The 27763-nt window shown below is 35.1% G+C and overlaps 1 protein-coding gene across 1 annotated transcript; it reads left to right on the forward strand.

Moving 5' to 3' along the window:
* Positions 1 to 2167: 2167 nt before the first annotated feature.
* LOC145667439 (thrombin inhibitor rhodniin-like) lies at positions 2168 to 27763 on the forward strand. Its single transcript, XM_081734918.1, has 3 exons — positions 2168 to 2394; positions 19195 to 19347; positions 27691 to 27763. Exons 1-3 carry the CDS (start codon positions 2217 to 2219, stop codon positions 27735 to 27737), a joined length of 378 nt encoding a protein of 125 aa, XP_081591044.1. The 5' UTR covers positions 2168 to 2216; the 3' UTR covers positions 27738 to 27763.

The raw sequence follows: 27763 nt of genomic DNA on the forward strand, positions 1-27763 counted from the left end.
AGTCTAGAATTGTTAGATGAAAGAGCATCGATCATGCCACTGGTAAAGAGTATCCACGCTTGAATCAATTTCTAATTGCGTTTCTCAATACTGACTCTGAATCCAAATAAACTATTTTTAAATATTATCTGTGCATGGAGTCAGGAAAGAAATAACCTCAAAGCTGGAGTTTATGAAGTACTGCTTAAGCTAATAGTAAAAGTGTCCACGCTTCAATATATTCCTAATTGCACATTTTACACTAATTTAAGGGTGCTCAATTCAATGGAACTATTTTAAACTAACCATCCATGGGATCAGGATTAAAAATTACCTTGATGTATATTGTAAAAATTATAAAGACAGAGTAAAATTGATAATAAAAGTTATATTTTATAGAAAAAACTATTAATAATATTTTATTCTAATGTAAAACGATGGAAACAAAAAAGTTCAAGTGAACAATATTATTTCTTTTTATTATCTTAAAAGAAAATGGACAAAAGTGAATTGTTTTAAAACTGTTTTGTAGATTTAGTGAATATGATAATTCAAGAACCTTAAGGAATAAATTAATGTAAATTGCTTAATATAAAAGGTCCAAAATAGTCCAGGGAGGTATTCTGGCTCGGACCGCGAAGGGCAGTCAACATCACACACAAAAAATTACCGTCGATTGAAGGAAATACAACATGAGTGGAAACAAGACCGTTGGTGTATTTGAACGAGAACCTTTTTAATATATGTAAGTTGTATTTTATTAATGTATACCAACAACTGTCACTAATAGAATGCAATGCTTAAATTTTTGTCTTCCGTGTAATATCGCAGAGGGTAGACTTTCGTATTCATTTGCTTTTTCTGGAACATTATCTGATTCATACACTGTTTTTTTAATACTTTAAATTTGTGTAAATAAAGGTCTGTACCTCATGGGAAAAGAAAGAAACAACTACTCTATTTTTATTACCCGAAAGCTAGGTGGGAATATTTTTTTCTTCTACCAGTTTTTCTCTCTTATAGTCAATATTCAAGGTTCAAACTAACCAATTATTTAAAGAACATCAAAAACAGTTCAATTGGATTAAGCATCCTGAAATTCCTCGTAGTACGCAAGGAGAATTAGAAATATATCCAAGCATTAGCACTTTTACTATTGACATGAGTGGTTTTTGATAGATATATTAAAAATAATTTCATTGGATTCAACGTTCCCAAATTAGTCTAAAAAGTGCAGTTGCAAATGTATCGAAACGTGAGCACTTTTACCATTGGCACAAGTTATACTTCGAAGATCCCAACAACTGAAATATTTTTTCTTATTCCATGAACGGATATATTTGAAAATAATTCAACGGGGTTCAAGTTCCTCAATTTAGTACAAAAAGCGCAATTTAAAATGCAGCCTTTTTAAGCGTGGGTGCTTTTACGGTTAGCAAAAGCGGTACGTTGAAGATTCCTCTTTGAAGTATTTTTCCGTGACCCCATTAATGGATGTTTTTAGAAACAGTTTCATTGTATTTAGAATATTCAAATCAATAGAAAAAGATAAACTTGGAATTTATTCAAGTAGAACAGTTTATTTAGGTAAGAAAAGTTAAGTTGGAGAATACAACAATAAATTTCATTAATGGCCATGGTTGGTTTCTTTTCAATACGTAAAAAAGCTTAATTTTGAATATTATAAGAATGGTTTTATACTTGAGAAATAACACTGCTCTTACCATAAAGGCATACAGGGTGATCATGTAATCTGTCGTAATAGGTTATGATCGTTCGTTGGTTTGTTTGTTTGGAATTTCGAATCCTTTTCATCTCCAAAACGATGTGAGACGTGGACCTACAGCTTAACGTGGAATCCGAACCACATGAGCCCCTGCTAAGAATCGAACCCTTGTTTCGTTCGTCGAAGATACATACGCTAATTATATCGCTATCTTAATTTTTTAAAATAGAATCTTCGACAAACTCTTATCGAAGGCAAGTGTGCATTTAAAATTTTAATAAATTTGGTTTAGTAGAAATAAGTGAAAATTGTATTGCCAATCTTAACCCAAACACAGGAATGATTTTGGATAAAATTACGTAATAAAAATTTAGAAAGATAGTCAATTAGCACTTCTTGATATGTATACTAAATTCATTACTTATTTTAGTTTGTCTTCTTATATATAGCTCTTACTATTCGCCAGAACGCCAGTTGTAACACAACCAACGAAGTATTAAAGAGATCTGATATGACTTGCTTCCTATTTCGTGTTACTAACAGTTTGACAATGGGAATGAAGTTTCCCATTTCAAGTATCACTGCGTTTAAACATGACAATTTCACAGGAGCAGTTTGTGGTTCTGATGGAAAGACCTACAAGGACGAAGACGAATTGTGTTTGATATCAAGGAAAAATCTCTTATCAAGTGAGTTATGTTTCATATTATGAAGTCATGGTAGATTTTCAAACTTTAAGCCAAATATTGAAACCTGAAGTGGAAGATCCAATTTTTATTGAGTGAAATCACTGTGAAAGAAAATCACTGTGCTAAGAAGGTAAGGGTTTCGACACGTGTAAAAATGGAAGTATATAATTGTTGTAATATTTCTCCGTCTCCGGGATTGAGATCCCTTTGCCATTTCTTCAGTCATCATTGGAAGTTCACCGACAGCTTTACCCTCAAGGGCATTGAAAAGGTCTCCGTCAACAGTAATGTTGTCTTAAAGACATAATTTGTTTGCACAGTATTTTTTATTAACATAAAAATGTTTCACGAATTATATTTTAACGTTGTAAGAAATAGATTGGGTTTACCACATTTATTGCAAATTGGGTGATTAATAAATTAAATAATAAAAAAATATTATTGTAGTACTAGTTTGTTTGATGTTGATAATTTTTTAAAAAAATAAAAGCTGGATTTTGTTACTACTAGACCTTAATTTAACACGTGCTGCATTGTGGTATTTATTGTGTTTAAATATAATTGTTCGTTGTTAAATTGAAATGTGTGTGAAATCTGGACTTCGAAATACGGAAGGGGTTTATTGAATTGCACATTTGTGAAAGCAACTAAATCCTTTGTAACACATCTTGTAAAGAGGTAATTGCTGAAGAAACCAAACACATTTATTATAGGATCAGCTATTGCGACGTATGGTTTATATTGAAATGACCAGGGTTCCAAAGGGTTGGACGTGAAAGCAGAACAGGTGTTTGTTAGGAGGAAATGAGAAATCATGGAGACAGGACAAACAATTAGATTTCTTGTTATGAAAACAAAATCTTGATCTTTCGTTTGTTGAGAAGGATGAAATTGGATTTCATACAAACCTTATGGAATAGATATGTAGGAATATTAGCCTATTACCAGTTTATTAATGAACTAAAAATATTTTAACAGATTAGAAACAGAATGGCCTTGTCCTTTAGAGAATGTTTTAATATTTTGAAAACGACTGTATTTAATTTGTATTGCTAACAAGAGAACTGGGCTTCAGTTCACAGACATAAAAATATGGTATTTAGTCTTATAATAAGTAATTTCATTGAGAATTTAAAAGTAATTGAAATTTAGGTTTTACTACTCATAAGATGATCCTTGAGTTTAAGTTGATTTCGCTGTTTGTGCAGTTTATTACAGAGATTACTGATTGGATAGATAGTGTATTAACATTTGTAGAGGAACTCATACCGAGAATCGAGCTTGGAACACCAACTAAGAAAGACACGAGTAATACTTGCGTCACCCTATCTAACTTTGGACTTTGACCCCGACATTTATGACGTCATAGGTCAAAGGTCAATGACCTTGGCCCGAAGTCAATGACCTAGGGGTAATTAGGACCACCCCCTTAAATTTTGGAAATTGCCAAATCTAAAAATATGGTATGGTAGCCTAGGACAATAGTATGTACCTCTATCAGTATTGGGTGTCTATGTCGTTCCCTTTCATGGGTAAAAAATTACCAAAAATTCAAATTTCGGGGTTTTTTGACCTAATTTAACCCCTTTGATGAGGTATTATTACCCTATATGGTTATATGGGCGTATACAGGGCTCCATTACCTTTCATAAGACATGGGTATATTAATGCACCCCTTGAAAAATTTGGGAGGGGTACCTTGGCCCACCGTTTAAATTTTGGAAATTGACCAATTTAAACATTGGGTATTATAGTACAAGACCCTAATATGTGTTATGATAAATTTGGGTGGTCCACCTCGTTCCATTTTAGGGGTACAAAATTGCCAAAATATAAACGTAAGCAATAAGTTATACCACGTGTTTTGGTTTTTGGTCGATTTTATCCCTTTAATGAGGTGTTATTATCCTATATAGTTATATGGTCATGTATAGGGGTCCATTTCCTTTCATAAGATATAGGTATATTTGTGCACCCCTTTAAAAATTGTGGAGGGGTACCTTGGCCCAACCCTTAAATTTTGAAAATTTTACATATTTGGTATTATAGTATAGAAACCTAATATAGGTTACTATAAATTTGGGTGGTTCACCTCGTTCCCTTTCATGGGTACGAAATTGCCAAATTTTAGTACAACCACATGTTTGGTTTTGGCTCAATTTATCCCCTTGGATGAGATCCTATTACCCTATATGGTTATATGGTCATGTATATTGGTCCATTTCCTATTATAAGTCATAGGTACATTTGTGCATCCTTTTAAATTTTTGGGGAGGGGTACCTTGGACCACCCCTTTAATTTTGGAAATTGCCCATTTTATATATTTGGTATTATAGTATAGGACCCTAATATAGATCACAATAAATTTGGGTGGTCCACCTCGTTCCATTTTAGGGGTACAAAATTGCCAAATTTTAGTACAATCACGTGTTTGGTTTTTGGCCCAATTTATTTCCTTGGATGAGGTCCTATTACCTTATATGCTTATATGATCATGTATAGGTGTCCATTCTCTATCATAAAACATAGCTACATTGATGCACCACTTTAAATTTTTGGGAAGGGTACCATGGCCAATTTTTTAAATTTTGGAAATTTTCCAGTTTAGCATTCGGTATTATAGTACAGAATCTCAACATGTATCATGATAAATTTGGGTGGTCCACCTTGTTCCCTTTCATGGGTAAAAAATTGCCAAAATATAAACAAGCAATATATTGTACCATGTGTTTGGTTTTTGGCCCAATTTCTCACCTTTGATGAGGTTCTATTACCTTATATGGTTATATGGTCATGTATATGGGTTCATTTCCTATCATAAGACATGGGTACATTGATGCACCCTTTAAAAAATGGGAGGGGTATCTTGGCTCATCCACTCGGTTTTAGAAATTGTTTAATATAAGCATTTGGTATCATTGTACAGGACTTCAATATGTATTACTATAAATTTGGATGGTCCACCTCGTTCCCTTTCATGGGTAAAGAACTACCAAAAATCAAATTTCGGAGGTTATTGACTCCGTTTGATAAGAATTTAACACGTTATATGGGTATGTACAGAGGTTTATTACTTTCATATGTTTATGTTCCCTTTTAAATTTGGGAATTATCAAATAAAATTCGGTAAACGTTTTCTAGGACCCATTGTAGATGTTGGTGTTCCTCTTATGGCCAAATATTCAAAATTTAAAGGTTATTGACCGGCTTTATTATTGAATAAGTACAGGATTTATTACTTTTTCATAAGACACAGGTGTATTTGTGTACCAATCTTAAATTTTGGGAGGGGTACATTTCTTATTGTCATATCAATAATTGGTAATTGTTCTTAAAATTGGATAGTATCTCATTCATTGAGTAAATCATTGTCAAATATGAGTATGATCACGTGATCAGTTATTGACCTATGATGGGATTAGGAGTCCAGGACATTGGTACATTGAAATTTTGTAGGATAATTTGAGAATTGTCAAATGAAATTGCGTCATTGGTTTTGATTATTCCAGCCTATGGACCAAATATAAACGTAAGCAATACGATGTACCACGTGATTGACCTTGATGAGGTAGTGTACAGGGATTCATTTCCTTTGTTGTAGTACTTCTTAAGTTTGAGTACACACTTGCAGAAAACAGTTGGTTCTACTCAGGTAAACAATTGACGGGCATTATTGCCCTTATTGAACATATAATGATATGATTAATTCTAAGACTTAGGTATATCGAGAGAAGTATTCTTTAAATTTGGGAATTGTGATAAACAGAACTTTAACATAAGGCGTGAAATTTGAAACAATACTTTGAACGTTAGTCACAGCTCATAGTCTAAGATCATTTGTGGTGATTGATTTGACCTTGAGCTTTAGAAATCTGATAGCTAACCTTATTGAATCTTATGACTCATAGTCTTAAGGGAATACATGCTACAACACTGAAATTTAGTCACAAGGTGATGCAGTCTGACATTAGCAAAGTTATTGTTGATGCAATTTGATTGGTTGATCACTATCTTTCGTGCAATCTGATTGTCTGATCACTATCTTTCGCGCAATCTGATTGTTTGATAATTTTCAAATCTTTGCTGCATTCAGTTTTGTTTTGTTTAACATTTAAAAAGTTTTTGAAATTTTTGTTTGAAACTTTGGTTTGACATTTTTTCGTTTGATATTTTTAATTTGAAAATTTTTGTTTCGAAATTTTTGTTTGAAATTGTTTTTGAAATTTTTGTTTCAAATTTTTTTGTTTGAAACTTTGGTTTGAAATTTTTTCGTTTGAAATTTTTAGTTTGAAAATTTTTGTTTCGAAATTTGTTTGAAATTTTTGTTTCAAAATTTTTGTTTGAAACTTTTTGTTTGAAATTTTTGTTTCAAAGTGTGGTTTGACATTTTTAAAAGTTTGTGCACTCATTAGAAAAAACCGGAATTGTTTAGAACAAAAACTTCTGGCAACATTGTTTATCATGGTGCAATAGTACACGTCATCAGTTTTTGCAACGTCATCAGTTTTTGCAACGTTATCAGAATGATAATGCAACGTCATCAGTTTTTGCATCATATACAAGTATCGTTCTTGTTAGTATTCATAATAACATCATCATGGCTACTTGTCTGCAGTTTCTAAACACACGTGACGTGATGAAATCATTTACCAAGATTACTGATTTACAACAGAATGTACCTTATAGAATCTTAGCTAGCCAAAAAAAGTCCCTACAAAGTTTGGGTTAAGAATCGTAGTGAAGCTTCAAAATGATAAGAATATGATTTTACCAGCAAGATATTTACCCATGGAAGCATCAAAACAAGAAGAGCTGCTGCGTTTTTTAAATACTGGATCTGTATCTTTATGTTACAAAGAATTCTTGAGTCGAAGTCATCAATTTGAATTTAGTACACAGCCGGATCAGTGAATTTGGTTTCGTCAGCAATTGTGATGAAATCATGAATTCAAACGTCAGCACATTCCTTTGACATCAGACGTAGTTGTATGCTGAATGCGATCTATGAATTTGATTGGTCAGCATGACGTCAGCAACTGTGATGAAATCATGAATTCAAACGTCAGCACATTTTTTTCCAATGACGTCAGCTGTAGTTCTATAAATCAACCAATACAGTGTCATCCCATGAAATCATTTGAGCAAGTGCGTTTCAGCAGGAAAGATATGTACTTCTAACGATAAAGAATTCATCTTCGCAAGTTATTATCCAATAAATATATTTCAAACAAAACATGTGATGATTGGTATCAGTGCTAGAACATTTGAACCAGTGATTCGATTGGGCAAAGCAGAACAATTTGGTGTACAATTGAACTTTGAAGAATGGCAAATATTATGTTCACAAATCGACCAAATGAATGATAATTTTCATGATGAGCTAAATGTGACCATAGTCAAATCATTAGGCGCAAATCATGAAGTGGTGCTGCGTACAGTCCTCGAAGAGAAGATGGTGCTGTTACGTAAAAAGAGTACATTGCATGTCCCTCGCAATATGGTGTATCTAACGCAAACGAAATGGAACAAATTCATCAACGTATTCCAGTGTGTTAAACATGCAGTGGAAGTGTGCAACAAAACAAGTATATTCTTGAAAAAGTACTATTTTGAGAAATGTGTCATGCATATTGTACAACATGTATCTAGATGTTGTGATGCTTGTCAACATCGTTCGTGGGTGCATACCTGTATTGATAAACAGTTTATTTGTGATCAAATGGACATTGAGTTTTCACCAATTGATATTGCAATAGACCTTAAAAGACTTCAACTGGAATTAAAATTATACGCTAAAGACAAACTAGTGCAAGAAGTTCAAAATACATTGTATCGACAATATACAGAACCTATATCTGGTATGAATGTATGTGGAGTGTAATAAAATGTTCCATTTCAATGAATTGTGTTTTTTCATTTCAAGTACAACCCCATGTTCTGACGTGTACCATTGCACCATGATAAACAATGTTGCCAGAGGTTTTTGTTCTAAACAGTTCCGGTTCTTTACTAATGAGTGCACAAACTTTTAAAAATGTCAAACCACACTTTGAAACAAAAATTTCAAACAAAAAGTTTCAAACAAAAATTTTGAAACAAAAATTTCAAACAAATTTCGAAACAAAAATTTTCAAACTAAAAATTTCAAATGAAAAATTTCAAACCAAAGTTTCAAACAAAAAATTTTGAAACAAAAATTTCAAAAACAATTTCAAACAAAAATTTCGAAACAAAAATTTTCAAATTAAAAATATCAAACGAAAAAATGTCAAACCAAAGTTTCAAACAAAAATTTCAAAAACTTTTTAAATGTTAAACAAAACAAAACTGAATGCAGCAAAGATTTGAAAATCATCAAACAATCAGATTGCGCGAAAGATAGTGATCAGACAATCAGATTGCACGAAAGATAGTGATCAACCAATCAAATTGCATCAACAATAACTTTGCTAGTGTCAGATTACATCACCTTGTGACTAAATTTCAGTGTTGTAGCATGTATTCCCTTAAGACTATGAGTCATAAGATTCAATAAGGTTAGCTATCAGATTTCTAAAGCTCAAGGTCAAATCAATCACCACAAATGATCTTAGACTATGAGCTGTGACTAACGTTCAAAGTATTGTTTCAAATTTCACGCCTTATGTTAAAGTTCTGTTTATCACAATTCCCAAATTTAAAGAATACTTCTCTCGATATACCTAAGTCTTAGAATTAATCATATCATTATATATTCAATAAGGGCAGTAATGTCCGTCAATTGTTTACCTGAGTAGAACCAACTGTTTTCTGCAAGTGTGTACTCAAACTTAAGAAGTACCACAACAAAGGAAATGAATCCCTGTACACTACCTCATCAAGGTCAATCACGTGGTACATCGTATTGCTTACGTTTATATTTGGTCCATAGGCTGGAATAATCAAAACCAATGACGCAATTTCATTTGACAATTCTCAAATTATCCTACAAAATTTCAATGTACCAATGTCCTGGACTCCTAATCCCATCATAGGCCAATAACTGATCACGTGATCATACTCATATTTGACAATGATTTACCCAATGAATGAGATACTATCCAATTTTAAGAACAATTACCAATTATTGATACGACAATAAGAAATGTACCCCTCCCAAAATTTAAGATTGGTACACAAATACACCTGTGTCTTATGAAAAAGTAATAAATCCTGTACTTATTCAATAATAAAGCCGGTCAATAACCTTTAAATTTTGAATATTTGGCCATAAGAGGAACACCAACATCTACAATGGGTCCTAGAAAACGTTTACCGAATTTTATTTGATAATTCCCAAATTTAAAAGGGAACATAAACATATGAAAGTAATAAACCTCTGTACCTACCCATATAACGTGTTAAATCCTTATCAAACGGAGTCAATAACCTCCGAAATTTGATTTTTGGTAGTTCTTTACCCATGAAAGGGAACGAGGTGGACCATCCAAATTTATAGTGATACATATTGAAGTCCTGTACAATGATACCAAATGCTTATATTAAACAATTTCTAAAACCGAGTGGATGAGCCAAGATACCCCTCCCAATTTTTTAAAAGGTGCATCAATGTACCCATGTCTTATGATAGGAAATGAACCCATATACATGACCATATAACCATATAAGGTAATAGAACCTCATCAAAGGTGAGAAGTTGGGCCAAAAACCAAACACATGGTACAATATATTGCTTGTTTATATTTTGGCAATTTTTTTACCCATGAAAGGGAACAAGGTGGACCACCCAAATTTATCATGATACATGTTGAGATCCTGTACTATAATACCGAATGCTTAAACTGAAAAATTTCCAAAATTTAAAAAATTGGCCATGGTACCCCTCCCAAAATGGACACCTATACCTACACCCCAGAGAATGGACACCTGTACATGATCATATAAGCATATAAGGTAATAGGACCTCATCCAAGGGAATAAATTGGGCCAAAAACCAAACACGTGATTGTACTAAAATTTGGCAATTTTGTACCCCTAAAATGGAACGAGGTGGACCACCCAATTTTATTGTGATCTATATTAGGGTCCTATACTATAATACCAAATATATAAAATGGGCAATTTCCAAAATTAAAGGGGTGGTCCAAGGTACCCCTCCCCAAAAATTTAAAAGGATGCACAAATGTACCTATGACTTATAATAGGAAATGGACCAATATACATGACCATATAACCATATAAGGTAATAGGATCTCATCCAAGGGAATAAATTGAGCCAAAACCAAACATGTGGTTGTACTAAAATTTGGCAATTTCGTACCCATGAAAGGGAACCACCCAAATTTATAGTAACCTATATTAGGGTTCTATACTATAATACCAAATATATAAAATTTTCAAAATTTAAGGGTTGGGCCAAGGTACCCCTCCACAATTTTTAAAGAGGTGCACAAATATACCTATATCTTATAAAAGGAAATGGACCCCTATACATGACCATATAACTATGTAGGGTAATAACACCTCATTAAAGGGATAAAATCGACCAAGAACCAAAACACGTGGTATAACTTATTGCTTACGTTTATATTTTGGCAATTTTGTACCCCTAAAATGGAACGAGGTGGACCACCCAAATTTATCATAACACATATTAGGGTCCTGTGCTATAATACCCAATATTTAAATTGAGCAATTTCCAAAATGTAAGGGGTGGGCCAATGTACCCCTCCCAAATTTTTCAAGGGTGCATTAATATACCCATGTCTTATGAAAGGTAATGGAGCCCTGTATAAGCCCATATAACCATATAGGGTAATAATACCTCACCGAAGGGGATAAATTAGGTCAAAAACCCCCGAAATTTGAATTTTTGGCAATTTTTTACCCATGAAAGGGAACGACATAGACACCCAATACTGATAGAGGTACATACTATTGTCCTAGGCTACCATACCAAATTTTTAGATTTGGCAATTTCCAAAATTTAAGGGGGGTGGTCCCATGTACCTCTGCCAAAATTTAGTGGTGGGCCATGGTACCAATGCCAAAATCTAGAGGGGGTGGTCCTAATTACCCCTAGGTCATTGACTTCGGGCCAAGGTCATTGACATTTGACCTATGACGTCATAAATGTCGGGGTCAAAGTCCAAAGTTAGATAGGGTGACGCAAGTACTACTACACGAGTGCCAGCAACTAGAGTTGGAAACATATTACATGTGTTGTTTGGTTCAGTTTATACGTATTTTCCGCACTAGCTAATCCTATAATAAATGAGTTTGTTTCTTCCCACAATTGATTTGTTACAATATGTTAGACACGATTTAGTTCCTTTCTCACAAACAAATGTGTAATTGAATAAACTCCTTCTGTATTTCAAAGTCCAGATTTCACACATATTTCTATTTAACAACGAACAATTCTCTTTAAGCACAATACATACCATAAAGCGTCATATGTTAAATTAAGGATGTAGTAGAAACAAAATTCAGTTTTCTTTTTTTAAAAAAAAGACTATCATCGTTAAACAGACTAGTACTGCAGTAATATTCTTTTTAATTATTTATCGCATCAATTACACAACTTGCAATAAATCTGATAAATACGATCTATTTCTTGCAACGCCAGTATATAATTCATGAAACATTTCTATGTTAAATAATGTGCAAATAAATAATGTGTTCAAAACCACGCTACTGTTGACGAAGATCTTTCGAATGTCCGCAAAGTGAAGTCGTTGGAGATCTTCCAAAGATGATTAAAACAATGACAAGGAATTTCAAACGGCGACGCAATACATTACAACAATCATGTATTTCCGTTTTTACACGTGTCAAAAACACAACCTTCTTAATATAACAATTTTCTACAATAATCCGAACACATGTGTACAATATTACATCAATTATTCTTAGATTTTCCAAACATTTTATTCCGCAGGCAATAACAATTAATTATTCTGTCTACATCAAAGAGTTGTTTTAATTAAACAATTCATTTCCAGTGAATAATTACAAAATACTATTAAGAATATATTAAATAAGATACTCGATAAAATATCATTTTCTCCCATATATCTGTGATTTTCTCATGCACGCATTCATACTCTTAAACACTATGGATTCATTTCCTCCCCCACTTTTGGATGTCAGTCTGAATGATTAATTACTTCTGGTCAGATATTGAAGCTATACTACTTATCTCATATTTATGAATAATATAGTTTGGAAGTATACAATTTTGTTTGGTATTTGAATTTTAACCTATTGATGTTTATGCTGATAACTTGTCGTATTCTTTTTCCACATATTGTACTAATAAATAGTTCAAGCAGCTGTGAAGGAGAAGGAACAACACAAAAAAAATAGCAGAACTCTGGCAATGAATGAGTTTTGATGAATTACAAGGAAACGAAGACGAATGCCAAGAAGGCAGTTCGTGTAGCAAATGCAAAGTTTATGATGAGTTGTACATCACAACAACTTGGAAACAAAACAGGGAGAAAAGATGCTATATAAGCTTTCGAAGGCGAGAGAGAGAGAGAGAGAGAGAGAGAGAGAGAGAGAGAGAGAGAGAGAGAGAGAGAGAGAGAAAAGAAGAAAGAAAATAAGAAAGTTTTGGCAAGTGAAAAGATAAAAGAAAAGGTGTCAGGAGTATTTTCAGAAACTTCTCAATGAAGAAAGCCCGAGGAAAACTTGCGAAATTCTATCCACAAATCAGGGACTGGTTCGGCCTGTGACCATACTAGAGGTAGGAAATGCCATGAAAAAGATTAAAGGTGCGAAAGTTCCAGGACCGGATAATCTCCCTATCGAAGCACAGAAAAGTTTAGGTAAATAATAAGTGCAGTGGTTTACTAGACCTTTTAATAGGATATTGTAAACAGGAAATATGCCTAAATAATGGAGGAGCAACTATGTAACAATGGAGATATACAAGAATGTGACAACTACAGAGGAGTGAAACTTATGACCCATGAAATGAAGCTCTGAGAGAGAGTTAGAGAAACAAGATTGAAGAAGAGATTGAAATAACAGAGAACCAATTTGCTTTTATGCTAGGACAATCGACAACGGATGCAATATTTGCACTATGATGCTAATGGAAAACTACAGAAAACCAGAAGGATCGTCATATGGTTTTCATCGACCTAGAGAAAGCGTATGATGGAGTTCCATGGGATCTTATTTGGTAGGCCCTGAAGGAAGTGTGTGTCCCCAACACATACTTCTGTATGATTCAAATTATGTATAAGTGATGTAGGACAGATGGAGAAGATCACGTGCAGAATAACAGAAGAGTTCACAGTTAAAGTGAAATTTAATCAGGGATCTAGTTTTAGCCCATACCTTTTTTCAATTATGATGGATGAATTTACAAAGGATACCCAAGAGCTAGCCAAGAGGGCTTAGAATTAGTAGAACGAGGACAAAATATTTGCATTATCCTTTCAGGAAAAAATATAATCGAGAACACAAGAATATGACTGGATGAAGAAGAGGTGGCAATGACGAGGAAATTCCAGTTCTTGGATAATGCAGGAATAGAATAAGTAAACAACAGAATTAGCAGCGGTTGGACAAAATGGAGAGAAGCGGCAGGAAAATTGTGTGACCGTAGTGCACCAATACACCTTAAAGGAAAAGTTTAGAAAACAGTAGTGAGACCTGTCATGTTATACGGAGCGGAATGTTGGACCACGAAACAGAGGGAGAAACAGAAATTACATGCTGCAGAGATGAATATGCTGTAGTGGATGTGTGGAATGATGCGGTGAGACAAAATTAAGAATGAAGTGATCCGGGGAACGTAAAGGTGAGATCAGTAGTAGAATAAGTGGAAGAGAAAGTTTGATTAAGATGGTTTAGACATGTAAGAAGAAGATCTTTGAACTACATAGCTTATTGAGCGGATGCTATAAAACTGAATAGGAAAAGAGCCCGAGGCCAGCCAAAGAATAAATGAGATTGTATTAAGAACTACAGGGGATAGACAAAAAATCTAAAATCACTTCATACAAGACACGTAAGTTTGGCCCTCCACTGTACAACACGTGTTGCGGTTGCCGATCGTTATTTTTGTTTTCAATGTGTCATGTGGACTTTCCTCTTCCGTCAGCAGTAACCAGTTCACCTGTGAGTGTTGTGGTGTGAAAGTGGTGCGGTAAAATAGGCGACCTGAAAGACTTTTAAAGAAGCATGATCGTTGGTGCCCGTCTGGTTGGAGCTTCAGTGGCAACAGTGGCGAACATTGTGGAGGTATCGAAAGGCACTGTGTCCAATGTCACGAGAGCATACACAATTCATGGTCAACGACGTCTGCAAAGCACAACAGTGGTCGAAAGACAATCCTGTCAGATAGGGACGAAGGGCATTAAAACGGATTGAAGCAGCTAAAAAGAAGGCCACTGCAATGAAAATTACGTCTGAACTTAATTCCGGCCTACAGAACCCGGTTTCATCGAAAACAGTGTGACGGGAACTTCACAAAATGAAAATTCATGGCAGGACCGCTATCGCCAAACCCCTAGTCACAGCAGTAAATGCGGAGAGCTGTATCCAGTGGTGCAAGAACTACAAGGCGTGGACTCATGAGCAGTGGAAACACGTAATATGATCCGATGAATCGACCTTCACCTTGTTTCCAACAACCGGTCGTGTTTACGTATGGAGAACATCGTCGCAGGCCTATGATACAGACTGTCTGCTCCCAACTGTAAAGCATAGGGGTGGTTCTGTTACAATATGGGCAGTGATATCGTGGTTTTCTGCAGACCCCATCATAGCCCTGCATGGAATGATGAATGCTAAGACTTATAAGGCCATTTTGGGGGACCAGGTTCTACCCATAGCCCAAATATTGTTCCCTGATGGTGATGGCATCTACCAAGATGATTTGGCACCCTGTCACGCTGCAAAAACGGTGAAATCATGGTTTGAGAAGCTATCACACCTCCCCTGAATCCCACAATCACCAGATCTGAACATCATTGAGCTATTGTGGTCTGAATTAGAAAGGCGTGTTCGGTCTCATTACCCTCCACCAGCATCCCTTAAGGAACTGGAGCATATTTTGAGAAATAACGGTACAAAATTCCACACACCATGATTCAGGAGCTGTATACGTCCGTTCCATGTCGGATCCAAGCTGTTTTGGAGGCAAAAGGAGACCCCACACCATACTAGGTATGATTTTCACACTTTTGCAAACGTTTTAGATTTTTTTGTCTACCCCTGTATGTGATGCAGTGTGGTATCATAGAGGATATGACAATGATAGAAACAGAGGAAGGACAGCGATCCGAAAAACCGACCCCAACTAAGTGGGAAAAAGGCTTAGAAGAAGAAGAAGATTTAATTATAACAACTACATTAAACGATGCACCCTTAACTCTCTTTGTCAAGGCCATTTCAGCTTGCAAGCTTTGAAATCTTGTAGTGTGTAAGCATAAGCGGCGACACAAGGAAATCATTGGGGTTGTCCAAGATTTTTCAGGAAAGCCAGACGAGGTGAGTTATGAGACAAGACAGAGCTCTTTCAACTGAAACACGTTCCGAAGCAAACCATCACTTTCAGGAAATCTTTTCGAAACGAGATAGTCTGAACTGTTGTCTCGCAGGCAACTCAGATGTTAATAAAGCGATAGTATTGCACACTAGTCACTAGCAGTGACATCGATTTCTCTGTAACTTTTAAGGTTTCCCATTCAGGTTTGTCACATATAATCTAACAAGACATCAATGGAGATTGAATCAAACTTCAGGTGCCAGGACACCCTCGGTCCTCCAAGTAGGGTCGCCACTAAAAGTAAGCCTAAAGTGGAACATGCTTATCGAACATATGAAGATCGCAGGTTCCTCATACCCAAATTTGTATACGAAAGAACTTACTAAGAATAAAAAAAAATACATATATCCGTAAATGAAAATTTAAACCCAAAACCTTACAAAAGGTGTTGGCGTCAACTGGAACGGAACAATTAAAGAATAACTTCGTTGGAGGTTATTTCACTGGTGCCAACACGAACAATTTTACTGCTAGAACGATGTCGATATCTCGGTAGTCACAGGTATACATCGAGAATCGAAGTTCACAAAGTCACTAAGAATATCTATCGTATATTTTGTTAGAATTTAGGATAATTTGGCGTTCCGTTTAAACGTTATTCGGGACGCTGAAAATTTTCTTAAAATTCGGAATTTGCCGTTTAATTCTGGACAGATGGCAACTCCACCCTCAAGATCGGTGCCCATGATCACCAGTTAAGTAATTGAAACTAGCAGCAGGAAGGAAAAGAAGAAACACTCATAAACAATCTGTCTTCCCCCTTGTCAATAAAAATTCTGGAAGGAAGAAACTAGAAACTATTTAAATAAGTAAAGTAACTATGTACTTGAAGTGAAAAATATATTTCTGAGTAGTTATTAAAAAACACTGAATCAGGAAAATTGTTTTATTGAAATGAAAGTACGAAAACGTGAGTGAAACATTGCGGATAATGATGGGCTCTTTCCCTCAACGATAATATTAGGGAACTGAAGAAATATGAGCCCTCAAGGTCCGATGCCTATGTGAGTAAGACATGCAATAAGATTGGATTCTCAACAAAGAATGACCCTTTTCTCTTGCCTTGGTACATTTTTAAAAACCCGTTTCCGTGGTGAACATATCATTATTTTGGTGAACACTTTAGAGACAGTTCTATCGCTCTAAGTTACAATCTGACCATATATATATATATATACAGTACCGTGCCATGCGGGGCGAGGAGGGCGACGGCCCCGTGCGCCGAAGTAGGGGGGCGCAGAACTCGGAGAATAGAGGAAAAATTCCTTGGAATATATGTATGGGGTCGCGGTCGTATACTCTCGCCCCGGGCGCTGATTTCCACGGCACGGCACTGTATATATATATATATGAAAAAGATATTCCATTACTAAATTTATGAATTTGTTTAAGTTCCTCGTCTATTTTCAGTACCGAAGCTACATGAGACATAAATCTACAGTTTAGGGGGGAATCGGAATTATTGTAAATATATTCAATACTCTCTCACCGCGGATCAAACGCGGGACCAATCACAGGACGCAGGGCTAACCATTAGGCCAGCATTATTATTTATTATTCGGTATTCTGCCTTTCGGCAGGTCCTGGGACTAATGAGGATTTTTTTTTAATTTTACATTTGAACCTGGAAATGTTTCTTCCACTTTTGTCGATCTTCAGCTTCCTCTTTTAACTTCCAATATTTTCTCCTATCTTTCAAATCATCAATCAGTTGTGTTCTTCTTCTTCCTATTCCTCGCTTCGATTCCATCTTTCTTTCTATGGCGGTGTGAAAAAGACAATTTCTTCTAAAGATGTGTCCAATCCAATTGGCCTTTCTACGAAGAATGGTGGCTAGAAGTGTTCTCTTCTCTCCTATCCGTTTTAAAACATCTTTGTTTGTTGCTCTCTCTGTCCATTTTATCTTCTCCATCTTCCTTCAACACCACATTTCGAAGTTCTCCAAATATTTCTTCTCTAACTTTCGTAATGCCCAAGTCTCTGAACCATACAGTCCAATGCTCCACATATAGTACTTCACCAACTTCTTCTTAAGTCCAATATTGAGCCTGCTAGTTAAGAGTGATCTTTTCTTGTTGAATGCTTCTTTAGCTATGGCAATTCTTGACCTGATGTCTTTTGTGCAGTAAGCGTCTCTCGTCAAAATACTTCCCAGATACTTTAAATTATCGATCTTTTCAAATTCTCTTTGTTCTACTCTGATCCGTAAGGACGTGTTTCCACGGGATATTCTCATGACTTTCGATTTTTCGATCTTAATTTCCATTCCATACAGTTTTCCAGTGTCAACTATTTTGTCAATCATCTCCTGTAGTCCTCTTTCGGTTTTAGCTATTATAACCGTATCATCTGCATACCTGATTCTGTTAATGATCTGTCCTCCAATCTTGAAGTCTCTAGTTCCCATTAATACTTCCTTCATTAAACTTTCACTGTAAATGTTGAATAATTGGGGCGACAAACTTCATCCTTGTCTGACTTCACGTCCAATCTCCACACTATTGGTTTCTCCTTCATTCAAGCGCATCTTCACTCGTTGTCCTATGTACAGGTTTTAAATGAGTCGTCGATCTCTCCAGTTGACTTCGATATCTTTAAGTATTTTCAGAAGTTTCGTCCAATTGACTCGGTCGAGAGCTTTTCGCCAGTCGGTGAAGCACAAAAACAACTCTTCCTTTACATCAAGGGTTCTTTCTGATATAATTCTCATCAATCCAATAGCATCTCTGATGCCTTTTCCTTTCAGGAATTCAAATTGATTTTCTTCTAACCTCTCATCTATCTTGCTTACGAGCCGCCTGTTCAGTATGCGTGCAATGATCTTTCCAGTGTGGGGAATCAGGTTAATGGTTCTGTGATCCCTGCACTTCTTTGCTTGATTTTTCTTGGGCAATGCAATTATTGCAACATCAAGAAAATCCTTTGGCCATTCTCCACTCAAGTAGATCTTGTTAATAGTTTCATTGCATTGTCTCCTAATTCCTTGAGCAAATCTCCTGCTATGTCGTCGTCTCCAGTGGCATTTCTCCTTCGCATGTCTTTGCTTGCTTCTACTACTTCACTTTTCAATATACTGGGTCCTTTTTGATTATCATCCAACTCTATTAAACTGGGAAAATGAATGTTTGCTCTTTTAACTTTCAACGATACTACTTCACGCATAAAATTGAATCACAGTAAATTTAAATGGTAACCAATGAACTATGCTGAAATACACACAGTTACAAACACTCATTTATCAATTTTATTTCAGTTACACGTGTAAGAGATGGGGAATGCAAAGCAAGAGATGACCCATGTTACGTATTGACTCAGGAAGTTCAATTCATGGACCCTGTGTGTGCTACAGACGGTAAAACGTATGCTAGTCCAACGGCGATGTTCTGTGCAGCAAAACAGCATAAAGGTGAGATTACCCGATTAATATTCTTAATAGATAAACACTACCTGAAATTTAACAGTACACTGTAAAAAATGAGGTATTGAAACAACACAAAATGACTACCACTTTAGCGTGTTACTTGTGTGTTAATTCAGCACCAAGCACATCGACTTGCGAGCATATCAGAAATAGCTCTCTATTACCTTTGCATTGGTATTTATCGTTTAATATGAGCAAAGCTTTGCGAAATATAATTGACACTTATGCCAAGTAACGTATAATGTTCTATGTTTTCTGAAATCTGTTACAATAATATTGTTGTAAACCTGTGAATCGTCTGACAACAGTTACATAGGCAACAGTCCTGCCATCTTATCTTCATAAGTGCTAAGACACAAGAATAACAGATAAAGAAAATAGATGGAAGCAGAGCTGTCTGTGTAACTGTTGTCAGATGATTCACAGGTTAACAACAATATTATTGTGACCGATTACAGAAAACATAAACTGTTATTAGTTACTTGCCACGAAAGCGAAATATATTTCGCAAAGCTTTGCTCATACCAAACAATAAAAAAGAATACACACACTCACAGCCATAACGAGGTACCGGTATTTCTCTGAAGGCGAAGTGCTTGGTGTTGAACGATTCAGTTTGGCACGATGGATTAATTTACAAACTTCATATTCTACGACTACCATTCGCATATATCAGACTGATTTATCACTATCTGACCAATCGCATAGCATATGTCTGCATTAATTCATCTTTATCTTTTTCCTATTTTCCCACTTACTGGTGTACCCCAAGGGTCAGCGCTATCGCCACTCCTATATATATATTATATGTTTGAGATTTGCCTTTTCCCCCTGACCCTATCCACACCTTTACTTTTGCAGATGATACTGCTTACCTTGCCTGTGGGAAATATATTCAGCATATCAATAGTATACTTCAAGAGGCAATAAATAAATTCTGTGACTGGTGTGATACTTGGCGACTCCGAATCAACTCCACTAAAACACAGGCACTTGTCATTATACCATCAGGACATACCAGTCGGGTCCGACGCAATAGATCTCTTTTACATCTTACCATAGCAGGCACACGCATTTCTGTCACACGTACAGCAAGGTATTTGGGTGTAATCTTTGATGACCATCTTTCATGGCATGGACATCTTCAGCATCTCATATCTCTAGCGTAAAATAAACTAAATCTTCTGAAGAGATTAGTCGGTACTTCATGGGGCCTTCATCAAGAGACTGTGTTACATACCTACAAAGTCTTCATACGACCATCTATGCTTCATGGACACATCGCATGGCTTAATGCCAGTAACAAATTCTACACCCGCCTCCAGATAATTGAAAGACATGCATTACGCCTGGCATATCGCATCAAACTGCCTAGTCCTACCTGGCTACTCTATGATCGTATTCCATTTCCACATCTTCTTCTTCATTTGGAAAAACTGCGTACCAGATACATCACTACTCGTTGCAGGCAAGGCCATCCCATCCTCTGCAGTAGTATACGTATAGATGCTGAACAAGACGTTCCACCCCGTCTACAACCTACACCCTTTCAGCATTTAATTACAATGTATGTTCTTTCACATCCTGACGAACACATAGACGACTTTCTATTAGCATATCAACCACCAGATTTATCACCCAACATCTATCCATCTTTTGTACCTTAATTCGCAATAACAAGGGCATCATACTGTCTCTCATTATGTGCCGAGTCGCCACGGCACAAGAAGATAACCCTTCATCTGTCTAACTAACTAATACCACTGTGTTGTGGCGTCTGATTTGCACTGCATCTTTTCATACATACATCATGACAAATAGTGAACATACGATGAATGACGATTATTAATCAATTGATGAATAAAGATCCCCATGTAATGGATGAATAAAGATATCAAATAAATGAAATAAAACCTCTTTGCCTTCCATTTTATCCTTAATTAGCCTATACACTTAAATTCACTCCCAAGAGAAGGTATTCCCTTCTACGGGTTTTGCATGATAAAAAAAAAAAAAACTTGGTGTTGAATTGACACACAATTGACTATTTGAAGTTGAATTGACTAACACGCCAAAGTGGTAGTCATTTTGTGTCGTTTCAACACTCCATTTTTTGTACTAATACACAATAACACACTGAGCAAGGCTATGTGATAATATGTAAAAAAAAAAAAAAAAAAAAAAAAACAGTATCACGTAACAGTTTCAACACAATAACTGTGTCTTCATCAGACTTCCACTTCTTCTCTAGAAAAGGAGTGGAAGTCTGATGAAGACACAGTTATTGTGTTGAAACTGTTACGTGATACTGTTTTTTTTTTTTTTACATATTATCACATAGCCTTGCTCAGTATGTTATTGTGTATTAGTACAAAATGGAAACAAGGCCTGATAGAATAGTTATAGTCCATTTTTTGCTGTATACGATGTAATTCGATATAATTGGTTTTCCAATTTCAGTGAAAGCAATAGATATTATACTGAAACATTCTAATGGACTTGATTAACTTCTTGAGGTTCAACACCCTACAATGCCGACGTCAACCCAGAAACTTTTCTTGGGAGAAGTTTAAAGTCGAAAATATATTCCACTCTTTTGAAAGTGTCATATTTATTTTTATGCATAGGTTCTACTATAATACAATACTAATACTATAATGGCACTTTATAAGTAAAACAAACGAATGTATCACATGATATTAGGCTATACAGAAAGCATTATCAAATTACTTAGGTAGCTCTTTTCTAATTAATTGTGTTATATTTCTACGTCCGAACACTGACATAAGTAAAGGTCTATATGGTTGTCACGCAAATCCGATGCAGTCATACGGCGTCTGATTGAGCGTGAAAAGAAATGGAGACAAAATTTAGGCTGCTGTGGACCATAGGGAGCCGAGTTGGGAAGGAGAAAACATTGGAATTCATCGAAATGGGAGAAAGGCAGTAACGACTGTCAAATTGAAGAACTTGCAAAGTAATCAAACTAAAATTAACGTACCAACTATAAGAAAGACAGCAAGGACTCAACGTTGCCAGCCCAAGGATCCAAAATATCAATAGCAAGCTCTCTAAAATTTCAGTAAATCTCAGTAGATATCTTAAAAATGAATAAAACATTATTGAACAACTAATCTATAGCCATATTAATGGAATTTCTGAGCTATTTAATTAAAGAAACTGTAATGATAATGTTTAATTCCGCTCTACTAACTTACATATTTTATTCTGAGCTAAAAACCACACCGTTTTGTTAGTGAATCAGGATAAAGTTTTAAGGAAGATGAGGAGGTTTTCTTACTTATATCTGTTATTCCTCTCATACCTCTCTACCACTTACCTTTTATTTTTATTATTGCTGCTACTTGTTTAACCCTTCTTCTTCTTCCTGTCCTCCTCCTGACTACCAAACATGTCAACTTTTACCCTTTTCCTCATTGAACTTGTAACTGGAAATGAGTAACAGTTGGAATTTCAAAACAATCTTTTGAGATGTAGTGTTTATTTTCGATATTTTAGTTTTCACCAAGCTAACTCCAGAAAATAAAAGCTTCGTCGCTTCACTTGAATGAGAAAGGTTTAAATGAACCAAATGATTTTAAACAAAAGAGAAAATACTGATTTAGACTTCTCGTAGTTTTTTTTCTGACACTATTCCAGGACACCATGACGCATTGCCTATGTGTTTTCCTTTACCAATTAGAATAAAACTAAGACAATCGAGGATTACCTAAATTTTAGAAAGTAAGTTAACTAGACTATAAAAATACTATTGTATAAATGCGCTCAGAAATCTGTGGAAACATTAACGATATAATTGCTCATTTTATGCAAATGTCTAAACTAGGTGCAAACTATTGAAAATAACTTCATTTATTACCCAATTTACAAGCACCATTTATAACATGAATATTTTGGTAATTATGAATCATTATCACAACTTTAGAAGGAAAAGAGTGGGAAAATTAGCGAAAACACTAAATGCAATCACCTTTTCTTGGTGGTCACAAATCAAAGAAGTTCTTTTTTTTTATGGTAGTCCCTGGATAATGAGAAATTTAATCCAATATTTAGTACACTACGTTTCGAGGTTTATCAGGGAATTTATTGAAGTTAGTCTCAAAACTTTACTGTTTTATGAGCATTTGAAATCCATTTGCGCCTCGATCTGTGTTATTATAACAACAAAGTCTCTTTTTTTTCTATTGGCAGGCCACTTGCCGCAAACTGGAAGCTTCCATGCATCACGGTCTTGTACTAAAATTCGCGAACTCAAACTTGGTCTTCAGCTAGTGTAATTTATTTATTTCATAAGGACAACACAAGAGTCATAATGCTAAGGTATAGTGTCGTGTACATAATTATCTAACATACAATATTATACACATATTAGGGGGGCGCGGTGGTTCAGTGGTAGAGCGTTCACCTCTGGTGCTTGGGGTCCCGGGTTCGATCCCAGCCTCCGCCAAGTGAACTTTGTGGTGGACAAACATCGTGCTCGTGGGTTTTCTCGGGGTTCTCCCGTTTCCTCCCACTTTCTTCATTCCACCATTTCACTCATCTCTCATTATCACCGTCTCCTTTAGCCTAACCGGCATAACCATGGGACGTAAAACTTAAAGATTTCATTTCATTTCATACACATATTATTATACACTAGCAGCGTTCACCCCGCTTCGCTGGGGTCACCCCGGAACGCAATAAACTTTGTTACTTAGATAATTTTTACTTTTTCGCTTTCAAGTGATATGATAAAAACCATAGAAGATTGCAGTAAATGTTAACATTATATCGCCTGTCATTTATGTTAACCCGCCGAGTGACACGGTCATGTGGGTTGCATATAAATACGGTTAGATTTAGCTATGATGAGCTAACAAAGGATTTCTACGTTATGGACACTTGAATGGTCAATTATCTCAAGACACTGGTAATTGAAAATTAAAGTGATATGATAAAAACCATCTAGGGTCCAAATCTTAATAACCCCCCAAAAATGAAAGAAATTGGTTCAGCCGTATTAGCGTGATGAGCTAACAAAGGATTTGTACGTTCTCTTTTATATATATAGATACACAAATATACGTCGTTTAATTATGCAGAAGTTATTGCCTGAGAATTGTTTTCAACTTGTTTTCGGACGTACTAAATACATCTACTACATGAAATCAATCATTTCGTTATATGAAGCACACATTCTCCACAGAAACTTATGTAATACGTTAGTTCTTGCTTTTCTACAATAGAATACCCCAGTGTTCGCTGTTCTAGCCTTGCCTGTTAGGACATGTAATAACATTCCTGAAAATAATTCTGGACAATCAATTTTACCGTTTAATAATTTATGCAAAACAACATCCATCTTTTTTTAATGTTTGAAAACTAAAATTTGTTACTAAGTCTTCATAGGGGATATATTTTAGGTAGAAACTGGTTTTCTTGTATGCAAGCATTTTTTAAAATTTAAACTATATATTTTCTATTGCATCAGAGTATTTAATGACATTTGGTATCCAAACAATACAACAGTACTCTAATTTTGACCTCATATACAAAAAATATAACCTTATAAATGTTGATTCTTTGTAGAAATCCTGTCCTATCCTATAGATTAAACCTAGATTTCTATATACACTACTCGTTATTGCATCAATGTGTTGAGCAATGGATTGAATAGTCTCTTCTTTTTATCCAGTTTATGTCAAAACTGAAAGAAAACTTTTAATTTTTGAAAGCGAAAAATTTATATGCAGTATATAATACTTAATACGTTCAAATCCCTCTATGAACGCGACATTGTAGACCTAACTTAGAACACTCACCTTTAGTACATATATTCTCTGTGCCATGTATTTGTTAATACTTTGATTCAATATCAGACCATGTGAGCTGGTGATGAGCATTATATTTCATATCCCATTTGTTTGCTCTAATTTATCACGTTTCTTCCTATTTTCTCATTCTATCAATTTGGAATTTGATTATTTAAACTGAATTTCGTAATTAGCGTTTTAATATACACAAACCGTGTAAAATACCCTATTTACTTACATTTCTTTTTGTATCTTCTTTAGTAATATTGACACGTTCTATTTCATATTTGTATATTTTGTGTCCTGAATGACTGAGCTTTCCGATCAAAGACAAAAAGGAAAAAATTCTTTATTGTAAGTAGATACTGCATTTACATATACTATAAAATATTTCCGTCTGTCCGTTACGTTCCTGTTAGTTCAGAGCCAGGTTAACAATTGTCACTAGTAGTGCTGGCTCCCTCCTTTTGCCTGACGTCAAGAGATGGCGCTAGTGTGCAGGACATTTGCAGATTTAAACCAATTCCACTGATTTAATTACATTGTCGTTACTTCAAAATAGGCCAAAAGCCGTAAATCATATTTGGATTTGAGCATTAATATAAGTTAGATGTACAGACTTAAAACTAAATTAAGAGTGATTTATTAACCTAAAGAGTACAGCGAGCGGAGAAATGATTAGTTTACTTAACATTTAACAGGTTTGTTCCATTTATTTCTTGCTATTTTTTTTTCTAAATAGCATTTACTAATTTCCTTTTCGTTTTACAAAAAATTGATTAAGTTCAAATTCAATTTTGATTGGCATTGCAGAGGAAATTATTTCTCGTCAGGATATATATATATATATATATATATATATATATATATATATATATATATATATATATATATATATATATATATATATATATATATATATATCAGGTGTTCTAAAAAAACAGCGCTCACGGACCACAGAGCACCATTCTACAGGCCAAAATAAAGCGAAAATGTTATATGATGGTTTGCCCTCCGGGACCTCCTTCAGCAGCTATGGGGAATCAAAATTTCACAACGTGGCAACGTTGCATAGGCTGGTTATTTTTACATCAAGCCTACCTTAACCTTCAACGACTAGGACTTCATCGTGATCAAATGGATGGGTGAGATGCAAAAAGAAAAAGTTCCACTTGGATTTTCGTTTAAAGAGCCTAGACCCAAATTCAAAACGCTTTCCGCTACAGTACAGTACTCTATAGGCCTAATTAGTTTGCTTTTTGAAAATAGTTAGGCATAATAGTTTCCATTAATAGTTTACAAGCAGCAGAATCATTGTAGAGCAGAAGGCCTATAGTTTATGTAGGAAATAGTTTTCAGTTTAATCCAAAATTTGATTCCAGTGGAATTTTTTCCTTTTACATCTCACCCATCCAAATAATCACATTTAGTTTTCAATTGAACTAATCACACAGTCCATTCGCTCTTGTCACTTTACCGCCTTTGATTCTGACCACTTTGCCCGATTCCACGCCATATTGTACGTTTCTTTCTTCGCTCTGAACAGCAAAACTTAAACACTACTAAATAATGGGAAAATTATTAAGAAGCATTACACTTGATAATAAAAATAGTATATAGTCATCAAGTTTTGCATAGTTGGGAGAAAATCATTGTTAAACTAATACTTACCCTTAGATCAACAATAGATGAAAACACCTTTTTCTTCATACAAGCAGAATAACAATTGTCTCTGCCCTCTTTGTCATCTAGAAATACAATGGCATCTAGCGCAACTGATTGGGCCTACTTGTGATAGGTATCAGGTATATACAGACGAGAAAATGACGATGACCACTTTACGCGCCCTGGCTACTTTATACCCCCTTCCCCTATATATCGGGTGTTCTAAAAATGGCGCCCACGGACCACAGAGCACTATTCTACAAACCATAATAAAGATATATATATATATATATATATATATATATATATATATATATATAGATAGATAGATAGATAGATAGATAGATAGATAAATAAATAAATATTGGGTCTTTGCCTGCAGACACGAATTGCACTATGTGGCAATGTCGTAAATAAAGAACCATAGATTAGATCTACGAATCTATCAAATACTTATATCGATTCTTTCCTGATGGCAGCTACACTCGATATTGATTGACACGCATCACTTACTAGTGTAGCAATCGATTCAACTGCTTGTTGTACTTGTAGGGTAATGCTAATGGCTCCAAGTTAATTTGGATGTTGTCATATTGTGAAATTTTGATTCCCCATAGCGGCTGAAGGAGGGCCCCGAGAGTATTTCATCATATAACATTTTCACTTCATTTTGGCCTATAGAATAGTGTTCTGTGGTCAGTGGGCGCCATTTTTAGAACATCCGGCTAAAGAAAGTAAAACTGACAAATTAATAAATACTTGTAATAGAATTAAAATGAAAATATAAGTTTTGTTAATAAAGTTTTATATAATATTTTGTTTTAATTTATGTAATTACTTTTATTTTCAGATCTCCAAATTCTTCACCTCGGAAAGTGTTTGAGAGAGAGTATGTAAGCAACCATTTTGTCGGAGTTCCAAGT

This window comes from Thermobia domestica, chromosome 13, assembly GCF_964235325.1.
Source record: "Thermobia domestica chromosome 13, izTheDome1.hap1.1, whole genome shotgun sequence".
Lineage (NCBI taxonomy): Eukaryota > Metazoa > Arthropoda > Insecta > Zygentoma > Lepismatidae > Thermobia > Thermobia domestica.